Here is a 16,150-nt window from a genome sequence, read left to right on the forward strand (position 1 = left end):
TGGAGGGAACGCTACAATCATCCAAACTTCCATTTCATTATACTACTGATGGACACAAATAATGTTGACAGGGATTTTGGATTTAAGCCAACGGCTAACACCATTAGTGGGCTTACCATAGTGGGCTTATAGTGACACAAGTCTCAACGATACAAACGGGGTCCAAGTACCTAAGAAATAGGAAATGAGACGCACTTCAAATAAAATAATCTGAATCTTGTCAGTCAAACAAATGTATCATCCTCCTCCCAAATGGAGAAAAGGTGTCTGTCTATACTAACTAATCACAGTGTAATAGAACAGTAATAACACATTTTCCTGTTATATGCACTCCTTTCCCTTTCTCTATAACACATGGCATATGTTGCTGCCCATACAGTTTCCCTGCCCACACGCTATACATTCTTGTTGTGGTCTTGTCCACTAATTCCTCACCTCCCTATGTATATTGAGTCATAAGCTAGGGCCACCAGGGATGGTTAGTCCTCTGTTTCAGGTCCAGAACGGTTGCAGAAGAAAACACTGTGCACTATTCTCTCCGGGTGAACCTTATATAAGACAGATTTTTTTTACATACTTAGATGAAAACTTCTTAGCTCACAAGCTGTTCCCACAAAGGATCAATATAAAAGGCAAATGCTGCTGTATCCTGTACTTTTAAACCCCCTCTTTAACCACACTTTCACACCACTGAGGTGGAGCCATTTGTCCAATGCTGCCTTTGGAGTGACACACACACAAACACGTACACACACACACACACACACACGCAGAAATCCTGACCCCTGATCTGCCCCCTCTAATTATTTTGTGTAAAATAAATGTTAATACTGGTAGGCTAGATTATTATTAACAGATACTGTCTATGTGTTTAAATCTGCAATACTCTTTTGTTGGAGGATAGGGTGGGCTGGTAGATCACATTAGGTCTAAATGGATTAGGATACTAGTAACCTTCACGCATTATCTTAGTAGCCTATATTCACGTTTTGTTGTTGTTGTTTTTACAGAATTTGTGACTGAATTGTATAGGCCCTGTGCAAATAGGATATATGTACGGTTTGTTGATGTACCTAATATGAGGATACATATTTTGCAATGGTTTTCAAGTTCAGCCTTTACTAATAACTGCATCATGCACTGTTATTGCAGTTAAACACATTATTAAAATGAAATGCTGTCCATAACACGGACCATAGCGGGTCCATGATGGGGTAACCTTGGAGGCAGGCCCAACGAACAATGTCGATATATATTTGGACTTTCTTACTGTCAATCAGATTCTCGTGGCATACCATTGGTTGTGCGTCTGCTGTATTATCGTTCCATCTCACACTGTTTCTTTCTGGTCTGCCACTATTCGGTTTTCCGCAGTCTCCCTCCGCAAATTGACGTAGTTCTCATGGTTTGCGATTTAAAAACATGTAATTTTAATGCATCGACAATAACACTGATGCTGTACAGCATTTTAGTTTATCTCCATATCGATGTGTTACTGGATGTTTATTGAAAACGGCAGTTTTTAGTTGTAGGGCGTTTGAAATCGGACACCACTGGTGTTTTTACGATCCTCGTAAGCCGCGGAGGGATACTCTTTGGGAACCGACAATTGTGGAGGCTGTTAACATGTCTACTCGGAGGATAAAATGGTTACAATTGTCGCAACTAAAATAATCGATTGAGATATCACAAGAGTGATGAAGCTATTTGGAAACGTTGTCTCATTTTCCTGACGTGGACTCTATAACGAACCAATAAGGGTTTGGGAGAACACGATATCGTCGTTCGCTCTTCATTTACAGTCCGGAGCACAGAGGGAATCTATCCCCAACTTTGTTTTTCTCTCTACAAGCGTTCTTTCCCCCCCTGTTGGATGCTACATAATTAAAGAGGTTACTGAAAGGTAAATACACCACATCACACACTGTATATTTGTGAACGATATTATGATATTGACCGGCATATGTTTGGCGGGGGCATTGTGTAACTTTAGCGAATAATAATAATGAGTTGTGTGAGTAGCACTCCCGGAGAAAACGGGGTCTTGAATTTTTGTCCGGCCTGGGCCATGGGAGCGAGCATGCAGCAGTTGGGCAGTAACACCAGCTACTTGCAGGCTTGTCGGAAAATAACGTTACTTCTTTGTTCACTTTGGACAACATTGTCAAGTTTTAAAAGTAAACTAACATGCCAGTTCGAACGGCCAAATCATTGTAGTGATGCTACTGGCATTTCTGTATCAATATTTTCTGTAATAACAAACGAAATGTTTTTTTTTTAGACGGTTCGAAATGTGGTTAAATATTTAGAGGAAAACTTTGGTGTAGAGGAAAGTTGCGCCCAGAAAGGCACGCATGCATGCCTCTATTTTCTGGGTCAAATAGGCAGTTTTTATATTTTACATTTATTTTATAATGCACGTACGATCTAATTTATCTCAATTCCCAGTTATGTGCTCCTCAACATTTTCCACTCTGTTTATTTCGCATTTGGCAGTAAATTCCCCCCCCCCCCCCATCCTCTTCTGTCGCGTTGAACCCCGTGAACATGAACATAAGCAATGTACATTCTTTACACGGTTCGACACATTTTATTAACGTTTTTCCATCATGCACATTTAATTTAATTGGCAAGGAGAGCAAATTTTACTCCATTGTTCTAGCCGTTATCACAAACTTTATCAGGGCCTGACTCTCTTTGTGTTCTACACTAACAGACTAGTGGAGAAGTCGTGTGTATTCGACAGCTAATTCACAACCGGTTTCTCATCCATCCCAAACGCACGGACTGAACAATAATTTATGGGCTGACAATGGTAAAACCTGAACTTGGGGGATTCCGTCGAAATCCACAAAAACGATTTAGATTCGCCGTCCGGGAAGGCCTAAGTATTGGGGGGGGGGGGGGGGGGGGGGGGGGGTCGTCAGTGGGGCCCATTATGGATCTTCGATTTTAGGGAGTTGGCAGATTTCCGCAGAGAACTTGCAGAGAACTGTCAGGCAACTGTTGATCGTCTGCTGCAGCATGATTTTCTGTACCAACAAGATCATACTACTTTTCAGTAGTAATGCATGTGTTAGTGTACTCCTTATACTAGGAGTATATGTGACTATGTGATTCTAAGTAGGTTATAGTATACTTTTTTTACAAGGCTTACATAACTATCATACAGCCTATTCATGATTACATTCCCCACAGTGACAAGTTTACCAAACTGAGTTTTGCATGAGGCCCCCTCTTATCTTTGCACTTTCTTGTGTGTTGGCTCTTGGCCATGGGGTGCTGCCTGCCTGGTAGTGTTTCAGATGCTGCCCTCGAGGGAAGACACACTCACCATCACCAACAAAACTGATGCTCAGCACACATAGGCTACTCTTGTTCTTGATGTGTCTGAAATCCTTTCACACAACCAGAACCCAGTGCTTGTCGATGCCCTGAGCTGTTCATTAGCCTACTTAGATGATTGTGTTTGATTTTGGAACACAGATTTTGTAGCCTAAACCTTACTTTGGCTGAAGTTTGAGGAAAACACTTGAGACCTGAGTTATGTTCATCTGGTACAAACAGGGAAATGTTGTGAAACAGAACAACTAGGTCCTTTATTTGATACACTCATGGGGTTGCTGTGCTGGTAAAGTTCAGATATTGCCTTTGATGTGTAGGCTGGTATTGTTGTTGACAACGACTCTTGAAGCAGGTTGGTTTCTTAGGTTGCAGAGGCAGCCAGGGCTGAGGAAGGAGGAGAGAGGCGAGTATTGGCTTTGTGGTAGACCAGAGGCCATACTCCAGATAGCTGACTGATGTGGGCTAGAATGGGGGAAAGCCCAGAGTTTGTGACACTAGATCTTTGATTAAGGCACTGAAAACCTCTAATACCCAATGATTAAAGCATCACCAGTAGTTCATCCCAGAGTGTACGTTTGCTAGTAGTTTCCATACCTTAAGGGATTCCACACCACCTGTTTTGTAGATTGAGCTATGTAGCACAAATCTGCAGGCCATAATTCCAAATGAATGGGAAAGAGTTGCGTCATCTAACTCAATAACAGAGCAGGAAACTTGTAGCAGTGAAATAACTAGTAGGCTATATTTGTGCCATCCCTCTCCCTTATTGGCCTTTTGAAGTGTGTGTAAAGGGTGCTTTGTGTTTTGCCAACCCTAATGTTGGTCATTCTATACAGAAGGCAAGTGATATCATGCTGACTCGATGCTCATGACATTTTTACCATGATGGCCGACCGGGTATCAAACCTGATTTACTTTTATATTCCCTAGACTGTTAGCCCACTGAACTAAAGCCTATGCGTGGGAGCCCCTTGTTTGCTCAGGGAGCAAACTTCAGTCTTCTGGTCTCGGACAAGGTTGCTTATCACGTTGACCACCTACATGCTCTGCCAAATGTGAACTTATGTTCTACAAGGGGAATTGTGATGTGGAGTATCCATTACAAAGATATGTCTAACCACACAGTAAAAAGTGGTTGCAACCAAGTTAATGGTTTGTGTAGAGAAATCTTGGTGTCTGAATAAGCAATTTGTTGGTGGATTTGAATCCTGATGCTGAAAATGTACCCTTGACACAGGAATCAATTGATTAAGATTTGACTTCACACTTTTGTCACTCTGATTCTCTTGTCTTCTGTATTTCAACTATTTGTACCTCTCGACCAGGAGTCTCCAACCTTTTCTAGCATGAGAGTTACTTTGGGAGCCCCGGCCCACACACATTCAGTTTTATACCCCCCCCCACAAAAAAAAATTCTCCATTTAATTTTTTTCCTGATATTAGATTTTTTTAGTTTTCCACTCAATGTCTATTGTTCTTAGAGAAACAATGGAAATGGATGTCTTGTGTCCATGCCAATTCTTAAATCACATCAGAAGACCATTTATTTTTAGTTTGGGAAGATTTGAGTGTACTTCCCCTTTAATTACATCTAGTGAGTGAGGAATGTGCCGGTCTAGCAATGGTGCTTTACTGCTGCTACTCATTTCATGGCAAAGTATGCAAATTAACAAATAATATATTCAGGTTTATGTACTTACTCATGATATACTTCTGCCAGGTAAGCCTACTTTGCAGTTAACATTTAATTGAGAAGGTTTTGGGGAAGGTATTTCTGTCAACCCACAAGACGGTTATCGCATCAATGGTCTACACACAGACAAATGCACACGCCACACAGACAGACGGGCAGATATTCTGTTAGGATTGCCCCCCCCAGGTGGAATAATGACAATGTCCTGTTGATTAGATATTGGCTGGAAGCTAACGGTGTCTGATACTTGGGAGGTTTTGTTTATGACAGTTTTTTTACCCTGCAACACGTGAAAATTGCATGTACTTTCAGAATTGTTTGGCGAGCTACTCATAGGTGGGCTGCTGGTGGCTGGCGATCGACCTGCTGGAGACCCCTGCTCTAGACCATGTGTCACTCATTCCACTGAGGCAGTGTCTGCGGGTTTTCAAATCAAATTTTATTTGTCACATACACATGGTTAGCAGATGTTAATGTGAGTGTAGCGAAATGCTTGGTTTTTCACTTCCCCCTTGCGTTTGCTTGATGAATTAAGGTCATTGATTAGTTAGGAACTCCCCTCACCCGGTTGTGTAGATCTTAATTGGATACAAATTGAAAGGGAAAAACCAGCAGACACATGGCCATCCATGGAATGAGTTTGACAACCCAGCTCTAGACCTTGCCAGTTGGTCTGTTATCCCACTAAAGATCACTTCTCACTCTCTCTCTTCCCCTCAGTTGCTGAGACTGCGAGGGCCAAAGGAACAGCAGCAGAGAATGGCTACAGTGGGAACAGACAAGGAGCTCAGCGACCTGCTGGATTTCAGCGCGGTAAGACATTTGCTGTCAACAGCCCTGCAATATTTTTGTTCCCAATACTAGAATATATTTGTCCAGAACAGCTCCTTCGGGTATATAATAGGTTGTTTGTAGTCAAATACACATAGTCTCTTATAATGGGAGGGTTCACGGGAAAAACGTAGACTGGTAAAATGTATTATTTTAGATAATAGTTTATGTACACAAACACTTCAACACACCTTTTGTTGTCAAGACAAGAGTGTATGAATCCAAACCCATCAAGATAGACATGCCAAAGACCATTTGCTAAAATGTCTCTTAACTATAATAAAAGTAAGTGTTTTTTGCTGTTTTATTGTTTGGTATAGAAGGTTGGTACATAAAGTGAATAGCACGGTATCAATCAGCCAGTGTTGTTATTGGACTGTTTTTGTGAGTCACTCGCGTCAATGACTAACTCATTGGCATGTTTTTTTAGATTGCTTCACACTGTTGACAGCTGCGGGAGTCTGTTGTAACTGAGAACGACTAAATCCTTCTATCAGATAGATTAAATTAGCGCCTAGCACCAAACCATGTAACATCAGAGGTGTAATGTAACCGTTGTAATTGTACTTTGGTGTCTATTAAGAGCGGCTTTGGTTTCCTGTAGTCGAATGAAGATGACTAGTTTAGTGAAGTGGTTGCCACAGGCTCGCCATTTTTCTCAAGACATAGATATCAGAAGGAGACCTCTGCTTGTTTTTTGTGTTTTTAAAAAAATTTTTTTTTAGAACTTTAGGGCCCATATCCACAGTGCTTCTCTAGCATCAGGTTGGACTTTTACATCATAATTAATAAGATTGTATGAACTGATCCGAGATTAGCGTTCCAACTCTGAGATGCTTTGTGGATATGGCCCCAGGACTTAAAAAAAATGTACACCCCATTTCTTGTTGAATGTTTTCGACTCAGTGTTTGTCTCTGTTTCAGATGTTTGCACCACCGGTGTCAAATGGGAAGAACAGGCCCACCACTCTCGCCAGCAGCCAGTTTGGAGGCTCCGGTAAGACCCGCCCTTGGTTTTTATACAAAAATAAATGCCAACTGAATGCTTACAGCTCCCAAATAGATTTTTAATAAAGCCTAATTATGGTGCAATCATTTAAGAATTTCAGTTAACATGGTCTTCTTCAGGTCACCTTGGTGATAGTACAACAACATTTTGACCAACATGGTCTTCATATGTGACCATATGATCTAAAATGGTCAACATCCACCTTTTCCCTACATCTCATCTGAAGCTGTTTCATTAAGGGTGTTACTGCTTTGTAATGGTCCCCTATATATGTCTTTAAGGAACAGCATGACATCGATGGGCTGTTACAGCCCTTTCAACAACACTTTCTTATTTGTCTTCTGAGAACCCTCCCCACTGTCCCACCTCTGACCCCACCCCTCCCCACTGTCCATCCTCTCACTGCCCTGAAGGGAGTGTTGTCAGTGAGGTCAAATCACAGTAGCTGTATCAATACTCCAAATAGGCTGAAATGGCATACTGTCCTTCATTACCACTGATTGGATATGATTCCACCGGTCATCTCCTTGCAGATGTTTGTTAATAAAGTTCATAATGAAAAGGAAGCAGCCTCAGTCCCCCCCCCCCCCCCCTCCAGGTGTCCCCACCCTCACCTTCTCAGCTGCTGCCTCTCCATCACACTCTACGGAGGGTGTTAAAACAGGAGAGGGGGGGGGGGGGGGGGGGGGAGAGAGAAATTACCCTATTCACCCCCACATTCCCCATCTCTCACCCTGTGGGGATGGGGGAACTATTTCCGTTATTCTTCGCTCCTCACCCCAAAACAACCAACCAACTACCATCCCTCAATAGATCCCATCTCCTCTTGTTGATAACCATCCAAGATCAACACAAGAACCATGGGGCGGCAGGGTAGTCTAGTGGTTAGAGCGTTGGAGTAGTAACCAAAAGGTTGCAAGTTCAAATCCCCGAGCTGTCGTTCTGCCCCTGAACAGGCAGTTAACCCACTGTTCCTAGTCCGTCATTGAAAATAAGAATTAGTTCTTAACTGACTTGCCTAGTTAAATAAAGGTAAAATAAAAAATGCTCCACATCCAACTTGCATCCTCTCTCTCACTCGGCCTCAAGCCACTTTTCTTCAACCCTCTCCTCTCCGCCAATCATTTTCCTTCACCGCCCTTCTCCAATCACCTTCTTTCACCCTCCTCGAATCCCTGAACCGTTGATGTAGGTATTTTCAGGTTGTAACTGAAAAGAAACAGGATATTGAAGTAGCATAAATCAGATGAAAGGGATGGAGTAGGTGAAGCGTGGAAACCGAACTACGGTGTTTCTCTAAGCTTGAGGGCCACTTACATTTTCTTTTGTAGCGACAAAAGGTGCACACTTACAGAAAAGGGCCGTTACTGTTCTCAATCCAACGGCTGCTCCTGGTATTGTGTGGCAGCCCTCAGCACAGGTCTCCACAATGCTCATCAGAGGCCAAAACAAAGGGCCTAGGCCGCAGAGAGAAGTGGATAGGCTGGCAGCATATGTGGCCTAGTGTATGATTTCACCCAGGAAGCCCCCACCCATCCTCTCACAATGGGGAGGAAGAGGCTCTATAAGGGAAGGTTCCTAGTCTCTCTGCACTACCATCTCCTTGGTAGCATTGGTTAGTATCTGCTCTGCCTTGCCTTTTTTTCTAGATTTGATTTAGATGAGCTGTGGTTTATTTGTATTTTTTTTGGTGCTCATCCCTGTAGAGTGGAAAAGGTTTGACATGTGCTGTCATGGATTAGGATGAGTTTAGCCTGGCCCAAGATATTGATCAATGGTCAATTTTTGGGGGAAGGGTAAGCTGATCACAGATCTGCGTCTTTGGGAGATCTTTACCCGTAGGAACGGTCATTGTCGTGCATCCCTAGTTCTCTCTGACTTTGGGTGTCTATGTGCAAAACCCTTGAGGTGTAAACTAACTTCCAACCAAGTTTCATTTACTGGCAACCAGAAACTGAGATTCTGAACTGGTATTTTTAAACTCTGGCTTGGGTTGAAATGCAAAAGAGGAACGTATGCATTTTGCATGAACTTTTCGTTCTTTAGGAACTTTCCTTCATGTGAATGGAAATTTGGATTTGGTAATTCAGTAACTTGATCAGATTTGCTCATGAATTGGATTCCTTGTGCAGTATAGAAGCATACTCTCAGACTTGATCAAACAGAGCTTTAAACATAAGATACATTGTCCAGAATATGCTTGTAGCGTCGAACTTGAATGATTATAAAATAACTTCAATATGGAAAGTAACATGCCTAATCATGTTCAAATTTGTAATTTCAAGTTGGTGTTGAATATTGTCCTCCCAGCATCGTGACACTGGCTCTTATAAATAATTTCAGACACATCCTATAACACACAAGATACTGTTGCGTATCCATTGTAGACATTCCCTAAATCATAATCACACTCCTTAATACTTATTAGGCATCATGTATTATGTCTGGTTGACTCACATTTCTGTCATACAGGGCTGGGATGAAAGGAAGGAAGGAAGGAAGTGTAGACACCAGACAGTACACCAATCAGTGCCCGGGGCATTATCCTATAAAAGCAAAGTGTTTGTGCCTGCATGTTCCCTGTGTATTGGTCCTGTAGCCTCATAGCTTGTGTGACTCAGGCTGACTGGCCATTTCCAGTATCTCTTCCTGATGTAATTATAGGCCAACCTCGCTTGAAGGGGTGGTGAGACCCGGGTTTAAAGGGGACTCGCTAGTGAATGTGTCTGGTCTGACTCAACCCTCTCGCTCTCTGAGCGAACATGCTGAGACGTTCTCTCACTCACTCTTAACTCACTCAGTCACAGAAGTATCCCTGGGGGGGGGCAAACCCTATAAAAGAGGTTAAGGTGTGGAGTTCCTGCCTCATGTTTTTAGGGTTGTTGTCATCAGCAATGGCTTGGTAACATAGTAGACCAACTATTTTCAAGATTCTTGGTTAAATTAATCCGTATAATTAGAATGTGGAGTTTAGTACTGGGTCCTCTCTTCTACCAGGGTTCTGTGGACAAGAGCTCTGTGGTTTTCTCTGATGTTCTATTTGTCATATATCAGGCTGTCATGGTAACGACTTGCAGGAGGAAGCCATTTGAAGTTTTGAGGAAAACAAACGAGTCTACTTAGACGAGTCTCACTTATTCTCTCCTTTATACTAATCAGCAGATCTGTTAATTAGTAGGAAAATGTGGTCCTAATGAATATGCATGAAAGTAATTTTAATGATGTTTTACTTCAGAGTTGCTCACTTGCCCTCTCCCTCACTCAATGTGAGTAATTTGTGTGGTGCGAAACTTTCTTCGTCTTTTTCTCTCTTTTTTTTTCTCCCCGGTTGAAACGCAGCTCCCCGTCCATACATTTCAATGCAGTCCAAATCCCTGGACCTGCCATTTTAAAATACCTTGCAATAAGAGTTGTGATGCTACTTACTACTTACCCCAGAAGGTCTAGGAGAGTGCTTCCTTCCATGCATTCCAGACACTCTTCTCCATTCTCTCCGTACTTCCTGTAGACCCTTGCTCTCCTCAGGAGAACACATGAATAGCCCGAGGTGTGAGGCCCTAGCTACCTGCAGAGCTCCCTATTATCCCCGTGCCTTTGTGAATCTCCATGGGTGTCAGTTCAGGTCTATATCCCTCTGCTGTCCATCTGTCAGTCTTCCTAAAGAGCAGTAAGAGATACCCACCATGTTCATTTCCTACCCCAGCGGCTATGCTAAGTCTTCCACATTCTTCAGATGACCAATTTTTAGCCGCCTATTCACGGTGTTGACGTGAGGGGGAGCGAGTGGCTTATAAAGGTCCGGCCTGATTCAGTAGCAGGATGCCAGATTAAGATGTCCTGATAACGTTTGTTGGCAGCCCTCGACAGAGTTATGGAGATATTTAATGGTCCATTGCAGACGTTTTTATTGCTATCAAATCATTTCTGGTTAATAATTATAAGTACCTTAATGTGATTGTTACTTTTTGACCATTTTAATTCAAAACAAACTGGGCTTCTTAGAAAAGGGTAATTTCTCAAGCAAGAATTTTGATAGACCACTCCCAGACAGTCCTGAGTGAGGAGGGGAAGACTGAGAATTAGCTGTTATTGGCAGAGAGGTTTGGAAATCTTTTTTAAATGTATTTTTTAAAGATATTTTTTTATTGGTCTATTAACCAAGTCACTGCATGGTAAGGCCAAAACTACATCCCACCAAAAGACTGACATTTCAGCCATTCTTTTCAAACATCTCTTAAACTAAAAGGGCATTCTCATTTTCACAGTATCATTCCAACCTCATTTATCGGTCCACAATATTCGGCACATTTCATCATTTGTGGGCGCTGTCTCATTAATCGTTGCCTTTGCGATCCACCTAAGAAATGTCTAGGGGAAACACTGGTGTCCTTTCAGCAGAGGAAAGGACTGGTCTATATCCCTCTGTGTACATGTCCTCTCTGAGTCTGTTCTACTGCTTGACATGGAGAGTGACAGTCAGGTTGAGGCAACAAACCCCTCGTCTCCTTCATCTGCGATTCTGCTGCCATCTCTCCTATAGATCAGTTGTCACGGTGATATAGCAGCTCTTTCCTCTCTGGACCCATCATTCTCCTTGATGGCTGATCCAGTCGTGCTTCCAGCCTGCTCCCCTCCGCCCCTTTCCATTTTTTCTTTATTAGACAACAAAACAAAAATATGAATATTCATAGAGCGAAGCCTCATTAATATGCACAATTATGCAAATCAGCGCACAATTAAGCCTCAGCTTCTCCCCAGAGACGCTGGGTAGCGGTAAGAGAGGAAACAGAGGGGGAGGAAAGAAGGGGAGGGGGGCAGGAATTTTTGCTTCAGCAATCTTTAAAATCGCTCTCCCTACTTCCCCTTCTTCAATGCAAATCCTTTGACCAGGGACAACATGCATGACGTGTGTCCCTTCTGTCATTTGTGTACTCCTTAGTCCGCTGTCATGCAAAGGGAGGTGTGAAGGGATGGGGATACGAACAACTACTGCGTTGCCATGGACAGAAGTGGGGAGAGTGGGAGAATGACAAATGTTGAGGGTGATTGTAGGAGGCTCATACTGGGTGTTAATTATTCAAACTTCCTACAGCTCATAGCTACACTAAGTGACAGTGTGGTGGCAGAGCTGTCACGGGGAGCTGAAGTAGCAGCGCTCAGCCAAAGGTTATTTAGAACACTTCTAGCCAGTGAGGAAGCAGCAGTGCTTCCTAACTGGGTCACCTTCCATTGCATATTGGCTTCTAGCCTATATCGCCTATCTCCCTAGGTACTGGTGTAGATCTTAAAGGACAAGATGGGTATTGGCATTATCTTAATGGATCCCGCTTGCCCTCTGATTGGCTAGGTGGAATTATTTCCATTTTGGTCACATCTCCAACTTCTCAAACCTACAAATGCTCTGGGAGGGTACTAGCAACTAGGGGTTTATTTGGAGTTGGGTGAAAGACTACCAGTCTACTGCTAGTTTTGGTCCCTTTCCCCCTCTCTTATCTCCTTTCCCTTTCCAGTCCTACATGGTTCTGAGTGAGCAGGTCTAACCCTGTGCGTTCCATCTTCTAGGTATAGATGAGCGGAGCGGCCCTGGCCCCTGGGTATCAGGAGAACAGAACAGCTCTTCCTTCAACCAGGGACGGGTAAAGGAACACTGCACACTTCATACTGTACACTAGAGTGACTACACACTGATCAGCATGGACATGTTTTTCTTACACACAGGATATTACTAATAGTATATGACTATCAATTTAAAAAATAATTGATATCACTGGCACTTTTAACAAAGTTAGGAGCACCACATAAAATTTGAAGAGCACAGAAAATAATGTACATGACAAAGTATGTGGACACCAGCTTGTCGAACATCTCATTCCAAAATCATGAGCATTAATATGGAGTTTGTCCCCCCTTTGCTGCTATAACAGACACTTTTCTGGGAAGGTTTTCCACTAGATGTAGGAACATTGCGGCGGGAACTTGCTTCCATTCAGCCACAGGAGCATTAGTAAGGTCAGGCCCCGATGGTTGGTCGGTCAGTTAGCGTTCCAATTCATCCCAAAGGTGGGGTTGAGGTCTGGGCTCTGTGCAGAACAGTCAAGCCCATCCAAAACAATCTCGACAAACCATTTCTGTATGGACCTCGCTTTGTGCATGGGGGTATTGTCATGCTGAAGCAGGAAAGGGCCATCCCAAAACTGTTGCCACAAAGTTGGAAGCACAATTGTCTAGAATATCATTGTATGCTGTAATGTTAAGATTTCCCTTCACTGGAACTAAGGGACCTAGCCCAAAACATTTGAAAAACAGCCCCAGACCATTGTTCCTCCTCCACCAAACTTTACATTTGGCACTATCCATTACTCCAGGTTGTGTTTTTCTTGCATCCTCCAAACCCTGATTCGTTCTTCGGACTGCCAGATGGTGAAGCGTGATATATCACTCCAGGGAACATGTTTCCGCTGCTCCAGAGTCCAATGGCGGCGAGCTTTACACTACTCCAGCCGAGGCTTGTCATTGCGCATGGTGATCTTGTGTGGCTGCTCGGCCATGAAAATCTATTTCATGAAGCTTCCATCACAGTTCTTGTGCTGATGTTTCTTCCAGAGGCCGTTTGGAACTTCGTAGTGAGTGTTGCAATCGAGGACAGACAATTTTAATTCATTTTAGCAATCTGCGGTCCTGTTCCATGAGCTTGTGTGGCCTACCCCTTCCCGGCTGAGCCGTTGTTGCTCCTAGATGTTTCAACTTCATAATAACAGTACTTTAAGTTGATCGGGGCAGCTCTAGCAGGCAAGAAATTTGACAAACTGACTTGTTGGAAAGGTGGCATCCTATGACTGTGCCACCATTGAAATTCACGAAGCTCTTCAGTAAGGCCATTCTACTGACAATGTTTGTCTATGGACATTGTATTGCTGTGTGCTCAATTTTCTACACCTGTCATTAACGGGTGTAGCTTAAATAGCCGAATCCACTAATTTGAAGGGGTGTCCAAACCCTTTATATAGACAAAAGTATAAGTCAGAAGTTTACATGCACCTTTAGCCAAATACATTTATACCCAGTTTTTCACAATTCCTGGCATTTTAATCCTAGTAAAAAATCCCCTGTCTCAGGTCAGTTAGGATCACCACTTTATTTTAAGAATGTGAAATGGCGGAATAATAGTAGATAATTATTTATTTCAGCTTTCATTTCTTTCATCACATTCCCGGTTGGTCAGAAGTTTACATACACTCAATTAGTATTTGGTAGCATTACCTTTAAATTGGGTCAAACGTTTCTGGTAGCCTTCAACAAGCTTCCCACAATAAGTTGGGTGAATTTTGTCCCATTCCTCCTGACAGAGCTGGTGTAACGGAGTCAGGTTTGTAGGCCTCCTTGCTCACACTCTTTTTCAGTTCTGCCTACACATTTTCTATAGGATTGAGGTCAGGGCTTTGTGATGGCCACTCCAATACCTTGACTTTGTTGTCCTTAAGCCATTTTGCCACAATTTTGGAAGTATGCTTGGGGTCATTGTCCATTTGGAAGACCCATTTGCAACCAAGCATTCACTTCCTGACTGATGTCTTGAGATGTTGCTTCAATATATTCACCAACTTTTCCTCCCTCATGGTGCCATCTATTTTGTATAGTGCACCAGTCCCTCCTGCAGCAAAGCACCCTCAACTTGATGCTGCCACCCTCATGCTTCACAGTTTGGATTGTGTTCTTCGGCTTGCAAGCCTCCCCCTTTTTCCTCCAAACATAAAGATGGTCATTATGGACAAACAGTTCTATTTTTTGTTTCATCAGACCAGAAAAAGTATGATCTTTGTCCCCATGTGCAGTTGCAAATTGTAGTTTGGCCTTTTTATGGTGGTTTTGGAGCAGTGTCTTCGTTCTTGTTGAGCGGCCTTTCAGCTTATGTCAATATATGACTCGTTTTACTGTGGATATAGATACTTTTGTACCTGTTTTCTCCAGCATCTTCACAAGATCCTTTGCTGCTGTTCTGGGATTGATTTGCTCTTTTCACACCAAAGTACGTTCATCTCTAGGAGACTGAACGCATATCCTTCCTGAGCGGTATGACGGCTGCGTGGTCCCGTGGTGTTTATACTTGCGTACTATGGTACCTTCAGGCATTTGGAAATTTCTCCCAAGGATGAACCAGACTTGTGGAAGTCTGACATTTTTTTTCTGAGGTCTTGGCTGATTTCTTTAGATTTTGTCATGATATCAAGCAAAGGGGCACTGAGTTTGAAGGTAGGTCTTGAAGTACATCCACGGGTACACCTATTCACTCTTATGTCAGTTGGCCTATTAGAAGCTTCTAAAGCCGTGACATCATTTTCTGGATTTTTCCAAGCTGTTTAAAGGCCCAGTCAACTTAGTGTATGTAAACTTCTGACCCAGTGGAATTGTGATACAGTGAAATAATTTGTCAACAGTTGTTGGAAAAATGACTTGTGTCCTGCACAAAGTAGATGTCCTAACCGACTTGCCAAAACTTTAGTTTGTTAACAAGAAATATGTGGAGTGGTTGAAAAACTAATTTGAATGACCCCAACCTAAGTGTGTGTCAACTTCCGACTTCAACTGTGAATATAGCTTACATTGGGTCTATATGAATCTTACTTACTTTTGAAGAACAGCTCCTAAGAAGATATCACTGTTCCTTTTTTTCTGTGGCACCAAATGTTTGCGTATACTGGTAAAGTTACCACATTGTTAGGACTGCACGATAGGAGCAAAAAGTATTGTGATTTTACTTGCTCTATAGATCAAAACACGGGTGAAACATTGGAATCAAAGAGAGAATGATTATTCAACGGTTGGTGGTGGTCATGAAAACAAATTAAAGACTGGTTAATACCCGGTCATAACTCATATCAAAGTGTTGGTCAGTGTTTCCCAAGGGACGCGTAATCACATTGGAATATGTTTTTTTTATGATATTTTTTATTTTTTTAATGCTTGCATACAGTGCTTTGCGAAATTATTTACCCCCTTGGTGTTTTTCCTATTTTGTTGCATTACAACCTGTAATTTAAATCAATTTTTATTTGGATATTATGTAATGGACATAAACAAAATATTTGAAGTGAAATTAAAAAAAGAACTTCTTTAAAAAAAATCTTAAAAATAAAAAACAGAAAGTGGTGCGTGCATATGAGTTCACCCTCTTTGCTATGAAGCCCCTAAATAAGATCAGGTGCAACCAATTACCTTCAGAAGTTACATAATTAATCAAATAGATTGCACACAGGTGGACTTTAAGTGTCACG

At 42.4% G+C, this 16,150-nt stretch overlaps 1 protein-coding gene across 6 annotated transcripts in view; it reads left to right on the forward strand.

Moving 5' to 3' along the window:
- Positions 1-1,356: 1,356 nt before the first annotated feature.
- The window catches only part of LOC110508414 (transcription factor E2-alpha), a 41,775-nt gene continuing 26,981 nt past the window's right edge, over positions 1,357-16,150 (forward strand). For 3 of the 6 annotated variants that reach the window (XM_021588930.2, XM_036966948.1, XM_036966949.1), the window contains exons 1-4: positions 1,357-1,903; positions 5,759-5,851; positions 6,794-6,866; positions 12,441-12,514. In XM_021588930.2, coding sequence (XP_021444605.2) covers positions 5,798-5,851; positions 6,794-6,866; positions 12,441-12,514 — 201 coding nt within the window. In that variant the 5' untranslated portion in view covers positions 1,357-1,903; positions 5,759-5,797. The remainder of the gene's footprint in view (positions 1,904-5,758; positions 5,852-6,793; positions 6,867-12,440; positions 12,515-16,150) is intronic. The other 3 variants (XM_036966951.1, XM_036966950.1, XM_021588931.2) reach the window with 3 other exon arrangements.

Source organism: Oncorhynchus mykiss, chromosome 28, assembly GCF_013265735.2.
Source record: "Oncorhynchus mykiss isolate Arlee chromosome 28, USDA_OmykA_1.1, whole genome shotgun sequence".
Classification (NCBI taxonomy): domain Eukaryota; kingdom Metazoa; phylum Chordata; class Actinopteri; order Salmoniformes; family Salmonidae; genus Oncorhynchus; species Oncorhynchus mykiss.